Consider the following 27,441-nt stretch of genomic DNA (forward strand, 5'->3'; position numbering starts at 1 on the left):
GGAGAGAGAAGACCAAAAGATGCACTGAAGACTGAAACGTTGGGAAACTTTATAAAGCAAACTAAAGTCTGTGAACTAGATGCTGACACTCTCATGGTAGACATCAATGTAATCTTTGGAGAGCATGCTTCACCCTTGCTAATCAAAGTAAGAGGCATGTTTGAGCCGAGCTCAGCACTCCCTCTGTTTAGATTCCTGTACTAATAACGGAAAGCCACAGAGAACAGTAGAAAAAGACCGGTCGTCATCAGGAACAGAAGAGCACTTGCAATTACTTCCAGGGGATGAGAATTTCAGGCAAGATCATTTGATAAACATTCAACCCTTCCACACAGGAAGCTAATTGATCATCATGAAGACTGAGTCATAAAGATCTGTGCATCCTGCAGTGGAAATGAAATTTCACACTATAAAGAGGAAATAAAATGTTAAAGGTTGAGGTTGGTAAGATGTTTTAATGTATTCGTCTCTTGTGCTCTCCAAGGGTGCATTTATTTGATTAAAAATAAAAAATAAATACTGTTTTTTGAATGTATTATATTTTAAAATGTAATTTATTCCTGTGATGGCAATACTGAATCTTCAGCATCATTACTCCAGTTTTCAGTGTCACATGATCCTTTAGAAATAATTCCAATTTGCTGATTTGGTGCTCAAGAAACATTTCTCATTATTATCAGTTAAAAACAGTTTGTGTGTGTGTGTGTGTGTGTGTGTGTGTGTGAGAGAGAGAGATAGAGAGCTGTGTGTGTGTAAAATATACATATATGTTTTCAATATTCTTTGATGAAGAGAAAGTACAAAAGAACAGCAATTATTTGAAATATATATTTTTTGTAACAATGTATGTCATACTGTCACTTTTGATGAATTAAATGTGTCCTCACTCCAAACTTTACTATAACTATTTCTGTAAGTATAATTATCATACTTGAATAATTTTTATTTGCTTAAAGTCATTGTGAATTTTCATTTACAATCCATTTGTTACAAGTACTCATATCTGAATGAGATAGCAATATTGGGGTCAAAGATTAATTTCGGCTTATTTTCATTCCGGCTTGTCATCGTTCACCCTATTGGTTTGTACCTATTGTTTTTTTCTTGGAGTGGGGGGGGGGGGGGGGAGGGTGGGGGGGGGTTTGGTGAGCTTTTGGGCTGGAAATCACCGTCCCAATCTGGCAACACTGTGCACCATATCAATACTTACAGGCGACTAGTCATCATATCTTCGCTCCATGAAACACGTTAATGCTCAGTAGTACACATATATGGTTCTTTAATGTATTTGCATTGTACTAAAATGTGGTCATTTTCAATGGGCATATATGCGGCTGAAACAGGTAGCCTAGTAGTGCATCCCAAATTTTTCAACATTAACATTTTAATATAACAATATAGTTATTATGGCCTTTAGAAAAATGTTTTTTTTGAGGAGGTGAGATTGTGCACTATAGGCCCCTGTGGCGTGGTCTGAGCTTTTGTCCTTAATGGCATTTTTTTTTCCTTACTTTTACTTTTATACTTTAAGTAGTTTTGAAACCAGTACTTTTACACTTTTACTTGAGTAAAAAGCTTGAGTTGATACTTCAACTTCTACAGAAGTCTTTTTAATCCGTATCTATACTTCTGCCTGAGTAATGAATGTGAATATTTTTGACACCTCTGCTAAAATGAGAGGAAGTAGACGCACAATTAACACGTTTCATGTAATTGCCTCTTCTAATCGCTGTAACTGCTCAATCACTGCATAATAATATGTCATGTTGTCATATGAATAGTGTTACATGAAAACCTTACTTATTTTTCCTGTAATCCGTGTATAATTTTTTCAGGCATCGCTTTACAAATAAAGAGCAAAAGGTATTAAATAGACTGATGGGAAAGGAAATCGGAGCAAAGAAGATCGACAAACAACTAGAGAGAAAGAACGAAAGAGAGAAATGACGAACAAAGGCAATCTTTCATGTTTTGAGGTGCCGCAGGGACATGATGCAGAAAACTTTAAATTGATAGGGAGTTCACTGCAGGCTTATGTAACTCTCTCTGGCATTTCCTTTCTTTCACCTACATTCATTTGTTTTCCTGGTTTTTGTGAGCCTGTGTCTCACCCTTTGCCTTTTGTACTCTAAAAGCATACAGGTGCCCCAGAGCTGCAATTTACTCCTGCTTTCTTTTACCTTCTGCCTTTTCCTTCCTGTTTCCCATCACTTCTCAAGTCAAAACCATCATCAGTTTCCCTCTTTAATAAGAGGAAGAAAGATCCAGAACATCTGAATGAAGACATGCTTTGCATTCACAGACCTTGCAAGCATTTTTGGAGCTACAAGTATTGGCATTACTGCCTTAGTTAACTATTTAGTAGTCTAGCTTTTCCAAAAATATGCAGTATTGTGGTATAAAGTTAAACTGCTGCAACTTACTTCTAAACTATTGACTTTTTCCATGTAGCGTTGGATTCTGATTCATTTTAGACTGATTCAGTTTGTTTAAGTGGTCCACTTGTGAAATGATTTACATGAACCATTCAAATAAACTGATTTATTCATTTGAGATCTTGCATAGAAGTCATTGTGACATGTTTTAGCAGCAAGATATTTATTTCACTTCCAAAAGTTAAGGCAAATTAATACTTTTATTCAGCAAGTATGCATCAATTGATCCAAAGTGAAAGTAAAGACATTTTTAAGTTTCTAATTGAAATAAATGCTGTTCTTTTCTGTTCAGCAAAAAATCCTGAAAACAATGTATAACAGTTTCCACATTTATGTTAATCAGCACAACATTGACTATAATGACAAATGTTTATTAAGCACTAAATTAGCAAATTAGAAAATATTGAAAGGCAGTGTAACATTTTTGATGTGATTATTAGCTGTATTCAGTTAAATGTAAATGTATTCGGTGTAAAAAGTTAAATGCTGTCATCCTAATTAAGATGTCCTTTGTTTTGCCAGATAAATACTGATCTGATTGTAAATATTATTTAAATATAATAACTATAAATAATGTAATCAATAAATAAAACTAAAATATTGCCCACTTAAAGGGATAGTTCACCCAAAAATGAAAATTAGCCCATGATTTACTCATCCTGAAGCCATCCTAGGTGAATATGACATTCTTCTGTCAGACGCACACAATCAGAGTTATATTAAAAATGTCCTGGTAGCTTTATAATGGAAGTGAATGGGTATATTTTTTTGGAAGTCCATCAAAGCGCTTCCATCCGTGATAAAAGTGCTCCACAGGGCTCCGGGGGTTAATAAATGCCTTCTGAAGTGACGCGATGCATTTGTTTAAGAAAAATATCCACATTTAAAACTTTATTGATTAAAATAACTAGCTTTCAACCACTTCTTCACCACAATTTTCATTTTTGGGTGAACTATCCCTTTAAATTCCTTCAGTGCAGTTAGCATCTTTTTTTATCTGAGTCCATTCTCTAAAGAAGCTTTACTGTAATTTAGCTACTTTGAGAGTACTGTAGCTTGTAGTTTGGCATGTGACAGTTTCAAAGCAGCTTTCCGAACACTGCAAACATAGGAAGTCATATGTTTCATTTTTTCAAAAAATGTCACCAGTCTGTTGCACTCTCTGTGCTTTGATGAATACATAATTGATTTTTAAGTGGTTGGAAGCCTTTTAGCATGTCGTTAACAGTCATTTCTGTTTTTAGTCTTTACTTCATGCTTTTTTCTTATGTGTCATTTGCCACTGGCTTCAGATGGAAGGCCATAGAATGTGAGGGTTCTCGGCCACATGCAGATGGAAGGAGGCAGGAGAACATGCCATTTGCCCATTTTCTCATAAAACCTTAATACATCTCATTTAATATTCTTACGGGATGTCTCTTAGTTAGTCTTGGGTTTGTGTCTGTAATGAACTGTTAAGGAGGAGGACAAGCAAGGAAAAGGTTCTGTTCGACAAGCTTGGGGCAGATTTTGTGATTGACTTATTGAACTTCTCATGACTGGAATTTGATATGTAATTCTGAGAGAAGTCTGAGGATAATGAACTAGAACTAGATTTTAAACTAGAATAGGGGTACATTTGAATTAAATATCTAAGCAAAACCTTGCTTCACTAAGCAGATTTGTGACATTGATCATGTGAACTCCTTTGTACAAAAGATCAGATTTTCTTGCTTTCCACTGAAGCACAATATTCTCTTTGGAACATTCTCAAATCATACTGGAGGATATGCGTCATCAGGTTTTGCACAAATAAGTCTATATGCCAATTGACCGTTCGCAAAGACCCCCCCCCCCCCCTTAGTTACTGTCGCTATGTCCGACAAGCTACGCCGGTCTCACGCCACACCATGTTCTCACGCAGTGAAAAATACATCGCGGAGCAGAGAGGAGACTGACAACTAGCTGACAGACAGGATAGAGCAGGTTACTTTTCGGTTACGTTTGATATTAAACATATTAAACAAAGTCTCACCTTTCTAATTTGGTCATTTTTTAAAAGAAATTTAAACAATAAATACCGTTTTGTGGCTCTTTAATGTGTCGTGACAGATCGCTGTAGAGCATCAGTTAAAGCTGCTCATGAACCGATCATCTCTTCCTTCTACACTGTAAAAAAATCTTTTGTTGACTTAACTCATTATTTTTTGTTATCTTTTTGCATGGATTTTTTTGAGTTTTACTAACTTATTTATAAAAGTGTACCTGACAAATTTGGGTAAGTTTACCTGACAAGTTATAATGTACAATGAACTGATTTAATTTAGTTAAGTAAACTTCGAATTTAAGTTCAGTCAACTAAAGCTAAGTTTTCTAAACTAGATCCAATAAGTTCAGCAAACTAAAGATTAGTTTTCTAAACTACACCCAATTAGTTCAGTCAACTAAAGTTAAGTTTTCTAAACTACACCCAATAAGTTCAGCAAACTAAAGATTAGTTTTCTAAACTACACCCAATAAGTTCAGCCAACTAAAGTGGTGTTTTAAAAACTGCAGCAGTACCAAATAATGAATTACTACTAGAACATTAATTTGTAAAATACATTTGATTTAAAAAAATATGTAAAATTGACGATCACTGATACAATTTACAATAAGTTAATTAGTTAAGTCACCTTTATTTATATAGCACTTTTTACAATACAGATTGTATCAAAGCAGCACAGTGATAACATGAAAATAATACAACAAAGTTTGTTTCTAGGAGAAAATTGCGTCATCTTTCACCTTAAGTAAGGCAAATCAATAATATTGTTGAATATTAAATGTCCCTAACTAAGCAAGCCAAAAGCCAAGGCAACAGTGGCAAGGAACCAAAACTCCATCAGGTGACAGAATGGAGAAAAAAAACCTTGGGAGAACCCAGGCTCAGTCACTCAGTTCACCTCTGAGCAAAGAACGAACAGTGTATGATTATGATTCAGGCAGCATTACAGGTCAGAAGTCAGATTGGATCAGAACATTCAGAATATTATCCAGTTTCATCTGACTGGAAGTCGGAGTCACGCCGGTATGGAGACGAGTTTGTTGAGGATCAGTGCTGATGGCTGTAGTGTCGATGAGGCCTTCACAGGGCTGATGAGGCTGGCACTTCAGGGATGCGTTGTGGACGTGTCCAGGCGCAGGTCCACCACCTGATCTGGATACGGCCCGGATCCGGCTGACTTCAGTAAACCTTGGAATAAACAAAAAGACTAACATTAGCGTAGATGCCATTCTTCTTATGATGTAACAAGAACATCAGGTGTTATATACAATTCAATTTTTTTTTGCAATGAACTGCAATGAAATTGCAGAAAACAACCTTGTGAAAAGGTGTTTTACACCTGTCTCAATGCATGTCTTGTGGATTAATCTGTTACATTAAACAAGATCAACCCACAGCATTCAATATAGAAACATCCTTTGTTCCAAAAGATACCGTTTAAACATTGTTTAACACATTAAAGACCTATGAATTGGCTTAAATGCCATTTTAATATCAACTAAGTTACCAATTATTTATGCTCTCAAGCTTCAACAAATTCATCAATTAAACTAAACACTCTAAAATGCCACTCCCACAACATACCAACACATGAAACATCCTGTTCACAACATTCCTTTCAAAAAGAAACTATGAAAAGCATTAAAGGTGTTGTTCCAACCCTGTAAGACTTTCGTTCATCTTCGGAACACAAATTAAGATATTTTTGATGAAATCTGAGAGCTGGCTCACTCCTTCATAGACTGCTGGGTAATCGATATTTGCCAGCCCAGAAAAAATTGTAAAAACATTGTTACAATAGTCCAAGTGACTACAGTGGCTCAACCTTAAGTTTATCAAGCAACGAGAATACTTCGTAAAAAAAAGAAAAGAAAAAATACTTTTTTCAACTATTCTTTTTCTTCTGTGTGGGCCTCAAAATTAGTTCACGAGAGCGCCACAACCATTTCCAATATCAATAAAAACAGTAACATTTAAAAGTACAGATATAATAAGTTACTTATTTTACACACATCAATTCAAATTGATAGTTAATTTTAATGATTGCCAAAGATTGCAGTGAAAACTCACCTGTATCTGGTGCTCTGCAACTTATGTAGTGACTGAGGTAATAAATCCGGTTGGTGAACAAGCTTTTAGTCAACTTGACGGAACCTGTGAGTCAACACGAGGAAATACAATGAGCGAATCTTCTATGTGCAAAACACTCTGATTTGAAATACACTCAATAATCTTAAATTTGTGACAATATCATGACTAATTCACCCTATTATCAAGATTTCTTAAAACATGAACATAAGCGTGATGACATGGCGCAAGATCCAAACTACGAATAGAAATAATGAAAACATTCAAACCACAGACGTATTAATTGTACGTATCACCCATATCGATTCAATATGACATTTACTTTTGTAATTCAAAGATTGTGGTCAAAACTTACGTATATCTGGCGCTCTGCAACTGAGTTGAATTGAAGTGACTGAGGTAAAAAAGAAAGAAAAAAAGACTCATATTAGCTTGTGCAAAAATGGCATTATATGACCCCTTTAAATTTGTGACAACATTGTGAATAATTCACCCTATTATCAAGATTTCTTAAAACATGAACAAAAGCGCATTGAAATGGCGCGAGGCAAAATCCAAACACTGAATAGTAATAATGAAAACCGTGACATTTCAAACCACAGACGTATTACTTGCTATTTATTAGGGGTGGGCGATATAGCCTCAAAATTATATCACGATATTTCAAGAATATTTGCGATAATGATATTTATGACGATATAGAAAAAAAAAGTTGACAATTTTTTTTATTACATTTATCTCACCTAAATGTTTGCTCACTCATTGTGTTTTTACAATTGTTTTACAAAAAAGTAGCAAAAAATATATACAAAATAATAAAGATACAAATAAAGAGAAAAGTTTTTGGGTAGGTCTAACACTAGTATTCAGAAATGCTACAGAAACTGTATAAGGTAATCAAATGTAAAATAACACTGATAGTCCTGACTAAATTAAATGCATAGGATATTAATTCTGATTCCTTACAATGAAAGCTATCTTTTGTTGTTTTGACGACAATGACAGACACATATGGCTGCTGTGCTGTCACTTTTAGAGCTAGTGCCCGGATCCATTACTGTTTTCATGATGCTGCTGACTGTCACATTGTCACACGCGTTTTATGCTAATTCCAGACATAACCGACTGTTTATGAATATACTAACCACGACCGGCATTTTTACACAATTTTGCGTGTTCACGATATAATCCGTGAAAAGGAACTTTTGTTACTCGCGAGCTATTCGTGAGACGGCTTTACTGTATACATGTATACATGTATGCACGCAGAGTAAACAGAGCGCGCGAGAGTACTGAATAGTTTAAAATCGCAAATGTTTAAACTGATAAGACTTAAAAAAAAGTGAAAATGATAAACTTTAGTTACGATGCAAGTGACCGTCATGTCCTGACTGCTAAACACGAGTGTGGTATCGACGCTTGACTTGTGCAACCCATTTTGAGAGCGAGAGAGAGAAGACGCGGCACTGGTTGATAATATTGCATCTTGGAGAAACTCACACGGTTGGTAATACTGCGTCTTGGAGAACGTTTAAAAATTATTGATTTTATCGTCATTGGAGGCTGACTTGCTGCTCTCACGCTCAGACAGGTGTTGTTGTTGTGCGTGCTAGGGAACGTAATGTGCCATACGTCATTGCGTCGCTATATCAGTGATATCGCGATATGACGCTTTTTTATCATGTAAAAATTTATACTGGTATTATCGTGGACGGTATGATATGGCACAGCCCTACTATTTATATCACCCATAACGATTCAATTTGACAATAACTTTTTTTTTAATTCAAAGATTGTGGTGAAGACTTACCTATATCTGGTAGAGCTCTGCAACTGAGATGAAACTGAGGTAAAAGAAAAAATCCTGTTTGGTCCGGTTGGTGAACAAGCAGCTTTTAATCAACTTGACTGAAGCTTGAACACAAGGAAGTAAAAAAATCAGTGAATCGTCTATGTGCTCAAATCCATCCATGATGGATTGAATCTGACCATGAATAAAACTGCTAGACAATTTTTTAGTGTAATTTAATTAATCTGTGCTCATAATTGTAAATAACAGGTTAGAGTGATATAATAATAAAAATGTAACAATACAAAGCAATTTTGTTAGTTGGACAGCAACAAGAATGGAAATAAAGCAAGTCAAAGTGCTTTCTTGCCGTTTCATTAACTAAATAAAATACAAGATAACTTGGGAAACTAAATGGTATTCAAACAAAAACTATTTTTGTGTGTTACCTGATGAATGACTCTGTTCTTTGAAGAGCAGCAGTATTTGAGAAGAATGGCAGCTTTTACCAACTGGCCTGAAAACAATCATATATATAACTTGCACAGTACATTACATCATAATAAAACTAAGTACATGGTAGATTTCTACACTTACTAGAACATTAAAACAAACAAATGGAGTGATACACTGCACTTTAACAAATATGATATATTTTTAAGTACATAGCTAAAACCTTTTCGGCCTTGTCTGCCTCACATCAATCAAAAGTCAGCTTCCTTCAGTGTTGTTTCTGAAGCCTCTGAGGACAGTTGAGAAGAAAGTGTCTAACTTACTAATTTGTCAAAGGAGAATACGTTAACAACTCAAGCACACTAGCTAATTAATTAACAGTTAATTAATTAATAAACGTGAATATTTAACTAATGACTAACTTAGAAATGTGTGTAGTTACAGTTGCAGATGCTAAGTTAAGTAACATCAGTTAGCAGTTAACGTAAGTTACCTAACTAAGTTAGACTAAGATAGCTAGACTTATTTTACAACATAAACACACTCAATTTAAATCAACACCAAATCTTATGTTTTGGTAAATACTCTATTTAAAAAGGTTTCATGAATTTGCACTTACCCTCGTCTGATATAGGCTAAACGTCTGAAAACACTGGACGATGTCAGCGTACGCAGTAACGAAGGCAGTGGGCTATAAAATACGGTTCAGATAAAATATGGCATTGAAAAACGTTGCCGTTGTTTTATGGTAAACATGTTATTTACAATGATTTTATGAATTCAAACTTACCTTCGTCTGATGTAAATCTCACAGAAAATACCGGACGTTATCAGCGCGCAAGATTTGAATGGAGCAGGAGCGGGAATTAACGGCTCGAAAACAATGTCGGTCTAGAAAATACAGTAAAAATAAAAACGTTAGAACATTGAACAAATGTTGACGTTATGTTCTGGCAAACATGTTATTTAAAATAGTTTTATGAATTCACACTTACCATACGTTTTCTCAGAAAATACCGGACGCTCTCTGCGGCTGCGCGCGCAAGAACTGCAGTGAGTCAGCGGGGGAGGGGGAGAAGAGGCTCGAGAGTCGGTTCAAAAAAAGATTCCATTTACAGCCTGCGTCATGGTCTTGTGTTTATATACTGTCTATGGTCTTGTGTGATTCAGTTCCAAATGCGAAGCCTGAAATGTCCGTAGGCTACGTGATGGACGGGCCGGCTCCGTTTTAACCCCGAAATTACTGTTTTTATGAAGTGTCAGCAGACATCCCAAGTCTCCCGGAAGTTCCGGGAGTCTCCCGCATATTGATAGCGGCTCCCTGATACCCGCAAATGAGTTAAAATCTCCCGGAATCTAGAGCGAGCGAGCCAGAGCGCGCTTGCACAGCAGAGAGGGAGAGGGAGCGAGAGACCTTGCGTGTGTGCGTGTGTGCGCACGTAAGATAGAGAGCATCTGATTGGCCTGTTTCGGTAAATCAACCAATCAATTGTCAGTGTGGGCGGGTTTTATCGCTTCTCCCGAACCGAATCAAAGAGTATAGAAGTAACAAGAGGCGAAACTCAATAGAACGTTCCATTGCAACAAACTCACCCATGCGCAGAGCTGCAGCTCCGCCATCTTGGACTGAACGCAACACCGCTGTCATAGGATTGAACTATACCGGTTCAAATTCAAAAGCGGTTAAATTAACTAAAAAGTAGTTTCTAGTTTTTAATATCTCTAGAGCAGACATCCCATGTCTCCCGGAAGATCCGGGAGTCTCCCGCATATTTATAGCGGCTCCCTGATGCCCGCAAATTAGCTAAAATCACCCGGAATCTAGAGCGAGCGAGCAAGAGCGCGCAGCTCCAAACCGTGTAGCAGTAACGTTAGAGCACACGGCAGAAAGGGTGAGGGAGCGAGATATCAACATATCAACCTAAAATGTGGAACACAACTTGTTCAGATTTTTTGCTTTCATTTTCTTGCAGTTCTAGAGTAAAATATATTTTGTTATATATATATATATATATATATATATATATATATATATATATATATATATATATATATATATATATTTTATATAAAATATAAATAATTATATTTTAAAATTTGTACATTTTAATAAACTCAAACTTATATAACTTTTTTCTGTTTCACTTTCATAATTTATTTCACTTCAACAATAATCTGACAAATTAAAACAAGACCAACCATAGTATTAACGTTACAACCATACTAACGTTACAACCATTTAAGTTTGGATAGTGATTTTCATGTTTAAGCGAAAAAAGGTGACAGTTAAAGGGTTAATTTAGTGATAACAATGAATTAATAAAGCGGTCATTTGCCAGGTTAGGTGTTCATATATCTCTGAAAGTATGCGATTTAAAAAGCCCATTTCGAGTCTTGACAATTTCGACCAAATACATAACGTTAGCAAACTGTTACTGCGGTTATGGGATAGCTTACATTAACGTTACAGCACCTGTTATCGTTGACGTTAGCTCACTTTAAAGTTAATAAAACCTTTTCTACTTTACCTCTCTGGATCTTTGGGGAATCTATGAAATGCTAGTTGATTGGTTGTACACTGGTAGTTGTTGCAGTTGATGGCAGAACACTGTTTTCTTTGTTTGCAATTATTTTCAGACATAATGTTAATGCTGTACAGTAGTTGTGCTACCAGTAAAGCCGTTGGTTCAGTCCAAAATGGCGGCCGCGCTACCGAAGCGCCACCTAGTGGCTGTTGTCAAAACTGCAACGGAGTTTCGCCTCTTGTTACTTCTATACTCTTTGACCGAATTAATCAGTTCAGTGTATCTAGAAACAGGAGCGCCATGGCAACGGGAGAGTGCCACAAAAAAACATGCAAAAAACGAAAGTATAAGATACATTTTACGGCAGACTACATGAAAGTGTACCCCTGTCTTATAAGAGTAAAACATAATGATAGTCTTGCACGCTGTAAAGTTTGTAACAGTGACTTCAGCATTGCCCATGGCGGGTTAAATGATTGTAAAAGACATGTTGAGGTGAGTTCAACAACTTTCATTTCATTCATGTGCATATTAGCCTATTCCTTAGACCTGTTTAAAGCTGCAATGGAATATAAATAAAAGCAGTTTACATGAATAGTATAAGCAGCTTATAAATAGTAAAAGTAATCTACAAATTGTAACATTATGAACAAATAAATGCATAGGCCTATAGCCTATAGACATTATGTATTATGCTTTTATATATTTTAGGGACAACAACTCTGTGGTGAAATGTCATATCCTTGTCCTCCTTCCATTTTTTGGGGGGGGGGGGGGGGGGGGGGGTTGGGGGGGTTGGGGGGGTTGGGGGGGGGGGGGTACCTCCCTGAAATGAACTTTTGCAGGTTGGGATGTCTGTGTCAGTGCCTCTGGCCTGCTGCCTGCATCAGCAATTCACGATTAACAAAAAAACTACTGCCTTGTGCATCGACCAATCAGCGTGTTGTCAAGGCAGAATTTCAGGCACAATCATATTAAACAGACACATAGGGAATCATTTAAATTACTTGACATTTTGAGTGCATAACACTTAAAATCTTAATCTGAAAGATTTTTGCTGCCAGATGAGTTCATTAAAATCCAATGTTTAATTTTTGATGCAAAAACTTGTAAGTAATGTTAAGTTATGACAACTTGATTTCTTTATTAACGACAACATTGGGGTTTACAGTGTAATGTTTTTAATGTACACACTAATAAAATTGAAGTTTAGGTTTTTATGCAGTCTACCAGACAGCAAGATATATAGATAAATTAAGTTTAGTTTACTAAGTTTAGTTTACAAATTTACTTCTAATAAAGCATTAGAGTATAATTGAAGTAAAACCAGCAGAAAATTTAGTGCAGTTGTTTCAACTTACATTTATAAGTTAAAATAACAATTATACTTGTTAATTCAACAGAAAATCTAGTGCAGTTGTTTAAACATACATTTTTGAGTTAAAATAACAATTTAAGTCATTCATTCAACTTTCAGTCTAGTTGAGGACAAGAAAACTTACAATTTTTTGTTGTCTGGACAATCTAGTTATCTCTACTCACAAAAATAAGTTGAAATAACTAAATTGCAAAAATATTTTTTACAGTGTAGTTAATTTATAGCCTCAAATAAATATGAACAAACATAAGAAGGAATGTTGTTTTAACCACGGAAAGGCGTCAGTACACTCCGTTTTTCAAGTTCAAATCCTCCCATGTTAATCTACTAACTCTCCTGACTGCTTTGTCGGACAAAATGGCGGATGGCGAAGTATGATTGGTCAGATCACCTGTCAATCAAGCTCCCTGCGAAGGGTCAATTCAAATATATGTTTTTATTTAAAGGACAGTTCTGTGGAAGATAATTTTTTTTTAAATATATATTAGTCATGAAACACTACGGGCCCTATCTTGCACCCAGCGCAATTGACTTTGTACACCGACGCATGTATCATTCCTATTTTGCACCCGCGCAAAGCGCGCTTTTCCCTCCACAGAAGCACGTCGCTAAACTAGGGAATGAACTTGCGCTCCCTGGGCGGTTCAGCGCAAAAAAGGAGGCATGTTCAGGCGCAAACGTTCCTTCATGCTATTTTGCAGGTTTAGAAAACAATTGCGCAACTAACCAGGAAAAAAATTGTTTAAAGTCAGTGGCGCGTTGCGCATGTTATGCATATGCTATTTTAAGGGCGCATGCTTGGCCATAATCCCCCACGCGCATCCCTAATGCCCAACGCGCATACACACACTTTGATTCTCTCATCTACACAGAAGCAGCAGTTTTCATTTTTGCAAATCATACATTATTATGATAGATAGATAGATAGATAGATAGATAGATAGACAGACAGACAGACAGACAGACAGACAGACAGACAGACAGACAGACAGACAGACAGACAGACAGACAGATAGATAGATAGATAGACAGACAGACAGACAGACAGACAGACAGACAGACAGACAGACAGACAGACAGACAGACAGACAGACAGATAGATAGATAGATAGATAGATAGACAGACAATTTATTATAAAAGCATACATCTAGCTTACACATTTACCCAAATTATCATACGCCTTTTTAACCGAAGTTAATGTGGGTGGGTTTCTCCATCCCCAATCTCCCTGACGAGAGCGTTGCTCTCCTCGGCTGTGAACCGCTCCTGGCGCGCGCCTGGCAAATCCGCCGTTACAATAGGAATCCGCTTTAGAAAAAGCGCGTCTGCTCTTAAAGGGAATGTGAGATGACTCTCTGATTGGTTTATTTCACGTTACGCCCAAACCACACCTATGAATAATGAAGCTACTTCAGACCAACCCATTTTAGATTTGCGCCGGGCGCAAGAGTCATTTATCCCGCCGGGAAAATAGCAACAGCGCCAAGACCCGCCCACAAAGTTACTTGCACTTTGCGCTTTGACACTTGCGTTTCAGATCGTTAAAATAGGGCCCTATATGGTGCAGGCTGGTGAAGGACCTTAACTCAATCTGCTTGCAATTACATCATTCTCTATAGGGCACAGCTGATTGGTTCCCGCTGTATCAGTAGCCAATGAGCTTGCTGCTCAACTTTAAAATACTTGGCTGTAGCAGTTTGGAGCGCACTTTCAGAAACCCTCCATCTTCCCCAGCTCCACCTGTATAGATCTGCTACGGGTAATTCATGTATGCTTGTACAAAAGCAGCATGTCTTACTTGCTCACAGCAGCGTGTCCTGTATGAATTGGCATTAGCAAGTCCTGTACTTGCTCTGCAGAAGCTTATAATACAATATTATAATATTTATATAAATATTTATTATATTTATATAACATAATATTTTATAGTCAGATTGAACCTCACCGTTGGCATGTCAAGGAACTCATGATGGAAAAAGAAAAAAACTTGGAAGACATGCTTGGAAGACATCTGAGTGTTTTGCATTACACACAACTCTTTGGTCACGCTTCGTTCACTTCATCAGGCTGACTGGTAAAAAAGGTGATTTGCACCTCCGTCATTGTCACCTCTGTTATTAATTTGTCAGATACACTCTGTCAGCCAACCTACATATCTAACAATTGTCAGCAATATCATGCCTATGACAGAAAGTCAATATCACCCTTCGGTAAATGGTGACATACTTGGGTTCATTACATTTCCATGGAGCAGCTGTCATTGCATTCATTCTCGGCTTCACATTTTACCTCCCAGTATCCGCAAATCCTGTCAGAATGCGTCAATGTCAAAGCATAACCCTTGCAGGAAATGGGGGTCGTTGCTACACCAGTAATGATTCCATGTTTAAAGGTGCTGTATGTTTTTTTTTTCTTTTTTTTTTTTAACTGTACTTAAGCATAAAAATACCATAATATATTTGCAGATATTTAGGAAACATACTCTACTAAGTTCACATACTCGTTTATCTGAAAAACAATGCTACAGCCAGTTATTTTACTTTGAAATGTGCGTTTCATGTCGGAATGTATGTTTTTGTTTTGGTCTGTGTGATTTACCCAATAGTATTTCGACACCCCAGGTTGCCAGTTGGCGGAAAACACAGCATATTGCAGCGATGATTGAAGCCAACAAACAAATGTGTCGGAGATCGCAGATTCTATCCGACCTAAAAAGCATCCATCTAAAAATATTAAAAGGCGGATAAATCAACTCATCAACTTACCTAAGTCTCCTTGCCTTCCATTGTCAATTTCGCTCACTCCTGTTGAGTGTCCTCAATCTAGAAACCCGTGTGATCATTGAGTCTGAGGAGGAGGGGGCGGGGTCAAATCTTTCCAACATTTTGAATTTGGACTGCAGTACCCATTGCAACCACTAGTTGTCAATATTACATACTGCACCTTTAATGTTACCCACACAACATAATGGATTCTTTCCATCTAAACTGGTTGTGTCTTTCAAGCCTAGTAGTGAATGTCAAAGCAGGAGGGTCAAAAGTTATATAGTGTACCTTTAATGATTTTTTAAAAAACATTTATCTCATATTCATGTAAAGCTTTAATCCGTAAACAGAATGAAGAGTAAATATATGGGTTTACTATTGCTTCATCATTTCTTTCTTTCTCCCTCCTGAGCTGAGTTCTGAAGTAACTGCTTTGAAATCATTCTGAAATCAGAATAATCTATGTGTGTATTTTACCCCAAACGCTCGCAACATCAAATTACTTTGAAACTGTTGATCAGCAAAAATCACTGGAATCACTGTTGATGAAAATGTAATTTTTTTTTTTAAAAGTAACATTGCAGGATATAAACAAAGTGCACACAATGTTTAGAGAACGATTTCCCTGTTTTAACCGAATACTGGTTAACTGACCTGCTTATATATGAGATTATTAAGCTATATCCACAACATAAACATAATATTAAAACATATATTGTGCAGACGATGAAGAAAATTAGTGTTTGTTGAATTCTTGATGCATGTCTAATAGGGGTGTCACGATTCTCCAAATCCTCGATTCGATTACATTTTCGATTCTAAGGTCACGATTCGATTCGATTCTCGATTTTTACATTTATTTATTTATTTTTAGTTTTTTAAGCACAGGTTGCTTAGGCTAGACTAGGTCTGGGCGGTATGATCAAAATAATTTTTTCACGATATGACTCATTTTATTTCACAGTAACAATATATTTCACAATATAGTTATGCTATTCTGGAGAAATTGACAGAAAGGGCTTTAGGCTATGTATAATAAATAAACCCAAATAGCCTACTTTAGAAATGAAAAGTACTTCACCTTGTTTGATTTTCTTTTTCTTTTATTTGGTAAATGATTTATTTGGTAAACTATTTTGATAGCTAAATATATTAAACAGAACACAACTATCAACTTTTAGATGAACTGCCCCCAACTGATTGATATTAAATACAACTCGTATGTGTGATTAAACTTTAAAGAAAGTATTGCTGAATAACTTTTCAATCTCATGTTATTGTTTCACTTAATCATTCAGTTTATAATATCTGATATTTTATATTGAACTATTCTATTCATTTTGCCATGCTTATACTGCGTTTTTAAGGGGCTTGTTTTGCTCTTTTTGTGATATCTGGCAACCCGTCACCTGGAGCTTAATCAATAAAAGTTCAGAAGTGACTAGAAGGAGAGCAGCAGTAATAAAAACCTTACAGCAGCTACTGTTAGCATTGACTAAGTAGTTTAAATTATACACACCTTGAAACTGTGTCATTATTTTACCATAGCCCGGTGAACCGCGCTCCCTCTCAGTGCGTGCACGCGCGGGTCTTTTGTATCAGTAAAATACGATCGAGTTTGAGCGTCCTCAAGTTGTAATCACGTTTTGAATCAAATGAAGATTTTATCAGCTGTTTCAGTGGCCAATTGTTTGGATTTAGGAAAATATAACGCGCGCTGTACATTTTGGCTCAGATACAGGATAATATTATACATTCCAGGGCCTGAATTTCATTTTGGAAAATGGGGGGGAAATCCCCCCTTAGGTGATTCTTATGGGGGGGGAATTTTTAATTTGAGGGGGGAGTTTAGACTTTTTTTTTAATTACATTTATCTCGCCTAAATGTATGCTTAGCCTACTCATTGCATTTTTACAATGGGGTCATTTTGTTCTTAAGAATTTACACAACTCAAGGAAGCTTGATTTCAATCTTTGAATTAAATTGAAAAAAGTAGCACAAATAAATACAATAGAATAAAGATATCAATAAAGAGAAATAAAGAGAAAAGTTTTTGCTTAGGTCTAAAACTAGTAGGCTATTCAGAAATACTACAGAGACTGAATAAAGTAGCCTAATCAAATGTAAAATAACACTGGGTAGTATTTTAGTCCTGACTAAATTAAATTCATAGGCTATTAATCCTGATTCCTTAAAATGAAAGCTATGTTTTGTTGTTTTGACAAACAAATTAATGACAGACACATATGGCTGCTGTCCCTTTAAGAGCTAGTGCACGGATCCTGTTTTCATTATACGGTCACGTGCGATTTATGCTTATTTAAGACATAACCGACTGTGTTTAGATTAGAGGATACTCTCCAAGACCGAAATTGACATCATTTTCTTATGTTTTTGACTGTTAAAGCGATTTATAATCCACGAAAAATAACTTTTGTTACCCGCGAGCTGTTTGTGAGGCTGCTTTACTCTATGTATGTGTGCAGAGAAAAAAGCATCTCTCAGACAGCGCGCAAGTACCGAAGAGTTTAAAATCGCGTGACTGTTTAAACTGGTGAGACTTGAAAAGACGTGCAAATGGTAAACTTTAGTTACTCGTGATGCAATGCTGGCCCGATCGACTCCCGAAACGCGAGAGTGTATTTCCGCCGCCTGCTGCGCGCTTAACGATTGCATTGTGCAACCCATTTTGAGAGACGCGAGATAGAAGACGCAGCGCCGCTGAATCACTCACGCTGTTTGTGAAATTGCGTCTCGCAGACAGTTTTAAAATGACTGATTTGATTTTCCATCTGCGTGGATTAATTTACTAATACAACCTGAACCTACATGCTAAAGTGAATCAATGTTTGCGGGAATTTCCCGCATTATAAATGGGAGACCTGCGGGAATGATAAAAAATATGCGCAATACCCGCAATCCCGCACCGAAATTCAAGCCCTGCATTCGCTTTAACTAGCAGGCTGTTCATTACCATGGCAACCGCTTGCGCGTCCTTTCTGAACGTAACTGTACACATACAGATAGATACAATATACATTATATAAGGTTATTTCTATTCGTTAGAAGAATATTGATATATGAACTTCTTGTAAAGTAGCCTAAGCCCCGTTGCGAGCATGTACGTCCCTCTAAACTTTCTAGGTGCTGCACTGCGCTCTAGTTGACTTCTGTTCTGCAAGCCGACCGCACCGGACGTGACATGGGGGTGTGGCAGTATCGACGATTAAATTTTTTAATTCGATGATCGAGGTTGTGGTTTAATTTCGATCGATTTCGATACAAAATCGAAATCGTGACACCCGTAATGTCTAAATGTTTATACTTTTTTCAAAAAGCTTGCAAATTTGGTTAAAGTTTCAAGCTGTTAATTTGACAAACATTTTAGTTATTTTTCATTACCAGGAACTAAAATTGTACTTTTAAAGACTGAAATTAAGTGTAAAATGGACAAAATCGAATTAATATTTTATATATAGACCAAATATTCCTTACACCGTAAACATTATTATTTTTTTTTTAGTTTTGAAGAAAGATTATTGAAGTATGTTTTGCAAATAAATGTAAAAAATTTTTTTTTTAACATAATAGTACACCCAAAAATCTTATAAACACTTGGAAATACCATTTAGAGGGATAGTTCACCCAACAATTAATATTTGGTAATCATTACTCTTCAATATGTCGCTTCAAACCTGTATAACTTTTTTCTTTTGTGCAACATTTATTTTAATTTTTTTTTTTGCACCCCATGCAGCGTTCTTCAAAATAGCTTCTTTTGTGTTCTGAAGAAGAAAGAAAGTCATACAGGTTTTGGAACGACAGGAGGGTGAGTAATGATGACGGTGATTTTCATTTTTTGGTGAACTATCCCTTTAAAGGGCATTTTCAAGTGTTTATAAGATGAGTTGCCTTACAGACGGCTTCATAGGAAGCAATGCCCTTTTGTCCTGCTGGTCTCTTGTCTCCACACACAAAGTCCATTGTGCCAAGACATTGACCTTTCAGCTCTTCTTGTTGTTGTTTATTACCTCAAGCCTTGACAAACACACCAAGAAAGAAGCTCCTGTGTTCTTTGAAGCGGCCAGCGCGGAGTCTGTCTACTGGCTAACCCTCACCCCATGAAAAAACAATTAGGCCACTTCATAAGAATTGATTAGCATGTTAATGAATGGGCTGCACTTTCTCATCACGAGAGGCTACGGCAGGGGGTAATGAGGGGAGAGGTTGCTCTCAGCACAAGCCCCGTCCAGCTGGTTGTTATGCATGCCGAGAGGCGTCATCGATCTCGGAGAAATCTTATTACATGCTCCAGACACTGTCTGCAAATGTTTAGCACTGAACCAAGAGAGGAGGGGAGAAAGTTTCAGAATTTAATGTCGTAAAAAGGAAGTGATGATGTGTAAAGAATGCAGCCGGGTTTTAAATTATGTCATACAAATTTCATCGGCATTCTGCGGTAAATGGGAGCTGCGGCGAACGACCTTTAAAGGGACCTCTCGCACTTGGTCCCGGTTAATTTTGGCAGCCATTTTTGATTTAGTCTTAGTCTTCATCTTCAGATGAAAATGCTTAATGGTCTTAGTCACATTTTAGTCATTTTGTCTTTCATAGTTTTAGTCTAGTTTTAGTTGACTAAAAGTAATTGCATTTTTTGTCAACTTTTAGTCATTACTTTTAGTCAAACTGCAGTTAACGACATTAATTTTGGTAGCTATTTTATATGTAGTCTTTAGACAAACAATGTCATTATAATTTTCCCAATTCAATTTAGTTTATGAAAAATCAAGGTATCAGGCTGTATTGACATTGCAATTTTTAGCAGTGGCACTTGTGCAATTCTACATATCCCCTTTCCTTAGTTCAGTGGTTCTCCAATTTTTTAGAGTGCTGTACCCCCCCCCCCTCCTTTTCCATTAAGGGACAATATTTGCCCCCTTTAATCGATTTTTTTCAGTTATTTTTTTTACCTTTATAAAATAAATAATGCTTGCATGTTGCAGTTCTGCTGTGGCGTTTCGTTGCAAATTAGAGAAATAAGCCTACTGACAATTACTGTTTTAAATGTAGTAGGCTACATGATCATTTAATGTTAACCTGGCCTTTAGTTTGTTGAAGTGTTGTATAAAATCAATGTCACATTTGAAATCGTGTGGATATTTGGGAAACATAGCATTCTTGCTCGTATAATATGATCAACATTAAAAACACTCCTCGATATCAGCCTGCATTTTGTTCGCAGATTTAGTCGCACAAACAGCGCAAGCGGCTCGTGACAGAACACAGACCGACTGAATTACACTTTAATTTAAGTAGAAAATCTCAAATGAAGATCGCTGAACTCCAGCTTGTCTGTGTTTTCAGATCAAATCTGGTAACCGTAAGCATGAATGTGTTTATTTTTCAAGTGTTTATTTTTTTAAACACAATTCAGTCTCGTCTTTTTTCGTCATCGATATTGCATGTGTTGATATAGTTATCGTTTAATGATGTGGGTGTCGTGTCAGAGAAAAAAAGGTCGACAACGAACATTTTTCGGCAGAGAACTTCATCAAGGCTCCAGAATAAGAAAACGCCCCCTGAAGTCTCTTAAAACATTTATTTAATTTGTCTGCTAACAATTTTCAACAGTGGACATACATGGCTCACAGCTGAAGTCTGTCATTTTTCATGAAAGTCTCCAATAGTGTATTAATATAGTTTTAATAGCATTCTTTTAAGGATATGATGGTGATGTAAATAACATTTTGAATATTTTTGGAATACAACGGAAAACTCCTTTATTATGCTGGTGAATGTGATTTTGACACATTTGTTGGTCCTGGAACAACATTCCAATTATCCAATCAGAAAAAAAAACAAAAAAAAAACCTGGTGGTGGAAATGACGCCACAACCTTTTTTTAATTGATAGAAATTATTTTCACACAGTAAATAATTGTTTTAATGGTTACTTATTTGTTAAGATTTTTTTTAAAGAAGTGACAATTAATATATATATTTTTATAATGGATTTTTTATATTTTTAGATAGAAATTTAAAAAAAGTGTAAAACGTTAAAATCTGTAACTACAGGGATTATAGTAACAAGTAGAAATAGGGAAGGCATGGAAAAAGTGACAGTTTTAATGCTAATTTTATACTGAAAAAACAACAACAGATAAGCAAAAATTGTATTATGAAAACAACATTCAGCACTTACATACCATCACAAGCCTATTGAAGCGTTTGGGACAGTAGTAGTGTGTGGGCTCTTGGAGTGAACCTGAGCTGGGTGTTGAACAGGATCTTTGGTCTTTAAGACAACCAGCAGTAGGCTCCTACAGCCTGACTCTGCCTTTCTTGCTTTCTCTTCCTTTCTCTCAGGGGATCAAGGTTAAGACTGGTATCAAATGAAGTGTAAAGCACTCTTTTTTTATCTTTCCCATCTACTTTTTTGGTCTGTTTTCTACTTTCTTGGCAGACCTACATGTTTACCCCTCTGCATTTCCTGCGGGCGACCAAAGAAGTGTCAAAGGGTGAGAGACAGAGATGGATTTTGAAGTCAAATGTCTTGATGAACTACTACAGTCTCCCACCCAGGGAAATTTACAGCAACATTTTGAGCTCTTGCACAACTTCTGACAGACATACATACTGACTTCTAGGTCAAAATGCCTGTCTTGTTGAGTTATTAGTGTAAGCACAGCAGGTTATATCTCGCGAATATGCACGGGGGGGGGGGGGGGGGTGTTGTTGAGGAGGAGGAGGAGGAGGAGGGGGGGGGGGATCTGCCTAACAGATCTGTCAGCATCTATTACTATTTCATTAATATTAATCCAACAACAAAGAAAAAAATGTGACCAATGGTTTGGCTGGATTATATTGTTCATTTTAATAAGCCATTTAAAACTGAACATGAAAACATGCTCAAGTCTAAATGAAATAAATGTAATGCTAATTTAAATTACAGGCCTCCTGCTTCTCAAAGTCAAAAAATGTTGTTGGATGTATATTAATGTATTAAAGCCAAGAGTCACCCTGTGCCAGTAATATGCAAATAACTTAAGTCGTTTTTTGACTACTCATTAGGGATTCAAGCGTGGAGCCTGATCGTAACCAAACCAGTGCAGCAAGATTCTCTGGAGTCTGATTGTCAAAAGTTATCAAAAAAAGTTGAAATTTTGCTTCATGGTCCCTAAGGGCCACCACAACATTCCAAGTGGGAGGAGACACTTTTACTAAAATATTTGGTTATTACAAATATTAAAATATTTGTGTATGAGTTCAATCTGTGGTCACATGAAAAGAATTGCAACGATTGGAAATATAAAAATGTCTATAACCACCCAACCATTAGCCCAAATGACTTGGCATGGTATGCACTGTCTTTGTACGAGGTGCCACGATAGTCTATGAGGACATTGGCGTATCTCAGCTATCAGACAAGGTTACCGGAGGCTGATCAGACTGAAACTCATTGAGCATGTTCAACTCATGGCTCTAGAGTTCTGTCAATTTTTTTTAAGAAATCAGACTCTAGTTGGCATTGAAAGATTATGTGTATTTTCAGTTCAGTTTTGTCACATGCATTTACATTGTTACTGTGCCTCAGATGTAATCAACTGTGTCTGTAAAGGTGTGAACCATACAGATGTATGGCCCATAGACACTGATTGGTGTGAATGACAAAGAAACAGCATTGCTCAGAATAGATTGCAGAGTAGATCGACCTCCTGTGGGGGGGTGATGGCGACATGCTAACATCGCTGATGAAGGACTGCTATACTACAAACCTTCAATAAATTCTCCCCACAAGAACTCTGGTCAAGCTTAACTATTTTATGTATTGGAGAAATCAAATACATTGGCGAGCCACCCAAACCACTGCTCGGCGAAATACAGCAAAATCTAACAGTGCTAACTAGATTTATGCATCTGAAATCACGTTGTTTTTCACACATACACACTAGTGCATGTATGTGAACACAAATAAACCGCAGTAGACTTGAGTGAATTCATCTTAAATCTTTCTAATGATACTCAAGTTTGTCCAGATCAAGTAAGAGTGTGATGTTTTAAAATGCAGTGAATGTTTAACAACTGGAGCCTTTGCCTATAAAAGGGTTAAACTTCCGACCAAGAGCAAGACTATATTTTTTTTAAGAAAAATAAACGCGTATCTTGTGTAGCCTACCTAATATTTATCCAAATAAGTCAATATTAAATCAAATCACAAGAATTTAATTTAATTGGAAATAATAAAAATAGTAGCTTACCAGAAATTGTACCATGTAAACATTGAAACATGTTGTCACCAAACCTAATAAAATTCTGTTTAATTACTAAAATGTTTTGACAATCACAATACACTTATTGTGCTGCAAGATTTTTTTTCTACATCCCCCCAGTCCAAACTGGGCGATAACCAAAAACATAAGTCAAACCACATGTGGGATATTGACAAACTGTAATCAAAATAAAACACAAATACAGGGTTTCCTTCTCCGTTGCACACTAGAGCTGCACAATATGTACCAACATGTAAATGAAAAATATATTTAAAATAATTTGCCTACTAGGCAAGACTTAATGCATGGATCTGTATGATACATATTCCACCACCTGTTATTCACATTAGTTTAAGACATAGGCCCAATACACTGTGTCCAGATTAATACCTCATCAAGATTCGCATTTTTACGGATCTTGAGTTTTAAAATGGCCGCATATGCATATTCCACATTTTAAGTGTGCACTGTGGGGACTTGACTCGGTCTCGGCCTGTCTTGGTCTTGGTCTTGACTTGGTCTCGACCCTTCAAAGTCTTTGGTCTTGTATTGGTCTCGGCCTGTCTTGGTCTTGGTCATGACTTGGTCTCGGTTTAGGTGGTCTTGACTACAAACACTAGGCTTAGACCTTAACAGCATACAGTAGGCATGAAGGTCTTAAAATGCTTGAACCCCATTAATTGCTGCTTGCAGCTATATTTTATTCATTTTATTACTTGAATAATTACTTCGAGAGATGTATTTTATTTTAAAGTCGGCGTGTCCAACTAGGAACACGCAGGAGATCGCAGGAATAGTAGTAATAGAAAACCATAAAACATAGACGATAACCAAAAAACTCAAAGTGCAAACTTAAAGCCTGGGTATTCTTCATTTTCCTCTTTTCGCTCCGTCTGCGGCCTTTCTGCGCTTAAGGCCAAAGGAAGTACAAAAGTTTATTTTGTACTTTGAAAGGTATGCAAGATTATGTTCAATAATAGTTTTTTCTGTGGTATCAAGTGGTATCAAATCGTTAAATTTCACTGTATTGATATCTAATATGCTGTCATCTTGTCAACCATGCACAAAACTACATTGAACTTGGCTGAAACATCATGTGTCGAATGTCGTGAGGGATTAGGCACAAAGAGCTTTGTTTGCCAACAAAAGGAATATCAAATCTGACATCCCAATCAGAATCAGACAAAATTAATTGAACCTGTAATAGAACATATTGCTCTCTCTTGATGTGGGGTCTACACACAAAACAGAACTTACCAAATGAGACAAAAAATGCAGGCAGCAAAAAAGTGAAGGATTTAATATTACTGGTTAAAGTTATTTCCCCTGCCTGTTCTGCCTTGGTTACATCAGCAAAAAACAAAACCTTTTTAAGAGGCAGAGAAAATGATTACATTTTAATGAATGGCTATAAAAACAAACATGCACTGATGAATTGCACATAATAAAAACAGAGGCATTTATTAGATGAGTAATTAGAGTCCATTTTTATTTCATGTTTTCTTTTGTACTTTAGGCAAAAATTTCAACAAAAGGAAGGAAATTGTAATAGAATACACCATGAAATGTAGTAAGAATACCTGACTACCGTGACCAACCCTGAACTTAAACTCCTGAATGTTTAAAGACACAAAAGCTAGACACAGACAGGCCTCGCTGCAGAAGGAGGACGCGTTGTGCTCCTACTGCACACAAAATGAGATGGAAACACAATTGCACTTCTGAACCTCATGCGCTTCACATAAATCAGGGACATATTCGATCCTCCCTATGCAAACCTCTACAAAGAGCATCTATTTTGCGTGTATGTGTAATGTGTACTAATGCTGTGTCAATGTAAGCTTGTTTATCATGTCAGTAAAGCGCATTTGAATCTTGAATTTTAAGGACAGAATGCTAATGGCAGTGTTAAATATGTCAATGAAGTTACTGATGAAAATTGGGTTACACTTTATTTCCGGAAAAGTGGGTATAGTCCATTTTAGACATTCTACTAACTATAAGTAACTTTACAACTACATGTCACCAATGCTCATTAGATTGTTAGTGTAATAAACTGTTAGGTTAGTGTTAGAAGAATAAGTTGACATGGTCTTGAAAAGTTATTTATAGTCAGTAGAATGTCTGTTGGAGACCATCAAAAATAAAATTTCAGCAGATAGTAAGCTGACAGTCTACTAATATTCTAATGACTGTTGACATGTAGTTACAAATTTGTATATATAATTCTATACTCCTGAATTGTTTGCAATTTTGTGTGCAATATGCATCCGACCAAAGCCAACAGATGAGACTAGTTACCGAAGTTTTTAATTCCAAAAAGATTTATCGATTTTGTTAGCAATAATCATTATGAGACTGACATACATGCATAATTATAATTAACTAATTCTAATAAAGATTTACAAAATGGCATTTGTCATTTTGCACATTGTAGTCAACATTGTAGTCAATAAATTTCAACCTAATCGTCGAAATAAAGTTAAATAAACTTGTGTATAAAAATGAACACGATCGCCTTGTTTCCTACAGGTTGATCTACAGAAGATGAGGCAACAGGCTCAAGAGACGAAACAGTTCATTGAGAAACAGGAGACAATGAAACGCGAGCTGCTGAAGAACAAAGCAGAGGCTGATGCTGAGAGGATCCGTCTGAAAAGGGAGCTCGATCAGGTACAGACAGGTGGAAGGTTTCTGTGAGTCCTTGTGTCTGCATGTCCTTGTGTTCCTTCTTCAATAGAGCGTTTAAGCTAAGGATGAAAGAGACTGTAATCTAGGTTCACTCAAAAGTCATTAGATCTGGAGTCTCACTTCTGAGAAAGTCCAGTGGAGCCAGGGCCAACCTCTCTTTAAAAAAAATCGAGAGGAAATTGACTCACTGGGGAGGTCTAAATTGGTCTTGGCATTCTGAAACATTTAGAGCTGCTGATCTCAGTAAGTCAGCAGTCGAACTTGTTTAACCAGCTGACCAGACAAATAATTCAAATAGTAAGCACTGATGTGATGAACTTTTTTTTTGTTCATACTGATAGCAACTTAAAATATGCATCTTATGATGAACATATTTTCATTGTTTTAAAATGTATTTTTATATTCTTTAGAGGCTTAACATTTAAAATGTCTAGGTGGTGTCTGGAAAATGCTGTTAAGAAAAAAATAAAGCCTCATTAAGCTGAAATTCTTTAAAAAATATAAAAAAGCTTTTTCGCACAATCTTTAATTATTATTAATAAAAAGCAGTGAAGCAGAATGATGTTTTAAAATATTAATAATATTTTTTAAAAACTTTGACCTTATGTTTGTGTATCAAAGTCAGTAGATTTTTTTTAAATTTGCCCTTTTCATGACAATATTAGTTTAAGCTTTCAGATAAATGCGTTCAGTGAAGTACCCCATGAAAACGTAATGTTATTTAGGATTTAACAAATTAAAAAATTGTGCTAAATACTGTTTACTTTGAAAATGTATTAATTTATTAACATACTGTATGCATTTGTTTATTTATATAATTATTTATTTTTAAAAAACGATTAATATGTATATGCGCTCATATATACTCGATGTGTAAGGAAAATATGCTATTACTTTTAGTAGCCGCGTTTCCATTACCCTTCAAATTGTGCAAATTGAAATTGTGAATTAAAAATACGCCCCATGGAAACAAAAACTCCCATATATAGCAAAAAAGTTTTTACGCTCGCATGAGGTGGT

General features: G+C 36.3%; 2 protein-coding genes across 3 annotated transcripts in view; one reads left to right on the plus strand and one right to left on the minus strand.

The window, feature by feature from the left end:
• Positions 1 to 27,441, plus strand: part of cfap58 (cilia and flagella associated protein 58) — a 221,839-nt gene that overhangs the window by 132,111 nt on the left and 62,287 nt on the right. Inside the window, exon 12 of the mRNA XM_081360925.1 lies at positions 26,263 to 26,403. Coding sequence (XP_081217051.1) covers positions 26,263 to 26,403 — 141 coding nt within the window. The remainder of the gene's footprint in view (positions 1 to 26,262; positions 26,404 to 27,441) is intronic.
• LOC308688075 (uncharacterized protein) lies at positions 5,077 to 10,191 on the minus strand. Of its 2 annotated transcripts, XR_014029824.1 has the most exons (8): positions 9,787 to 10,191; positions 9,582 to 9,682; positions 9,411 to 9,482; positions 8,788 to 8,855; positions 8,360 to 8,463; positions 6,905 to 6,943; positions 6,532 to 6,615; positions 5,077 to 5,649 (listed from the first exon to the last, which is right to left on the minus strand). XR_014029824.1 is itself a non-coding variant. In XM_081360926.1 (7 exons), the coding sequence occupies exons 1-5, from the start codon at positions 9,787 to 9,789 to the stop codon at positions 8,360 to 8,362; spliced, it is 348 nt and encodes a 115-aa protein (XP_081217052.1). In that variant the 5' UTR covers positions 9,790 to 10,191; the 3' UTR covers positions 5,077 to 6,615; positions 6,905 to 6,943. The 2 variants fall into 2 exon arrangements, 1 of the variants encoding a protein (XP_081217052.1); XM_081360926.1 differs by having other exon boundaries at positions 5,077 to 6,615.

The sequence above is a fragment of the Scardinius erythrophthalmus genome (assembly GCF_964197995.2).
Source record: "Scardinius erythrophthalmus genome assembly, chromosome: 3".
NCBI lineage: Eukaryota > Metazoa > Chordata > Actinopteri > Cypriniformes > Leuciscidae > Scardinius > Scardinius erythrophthalmus.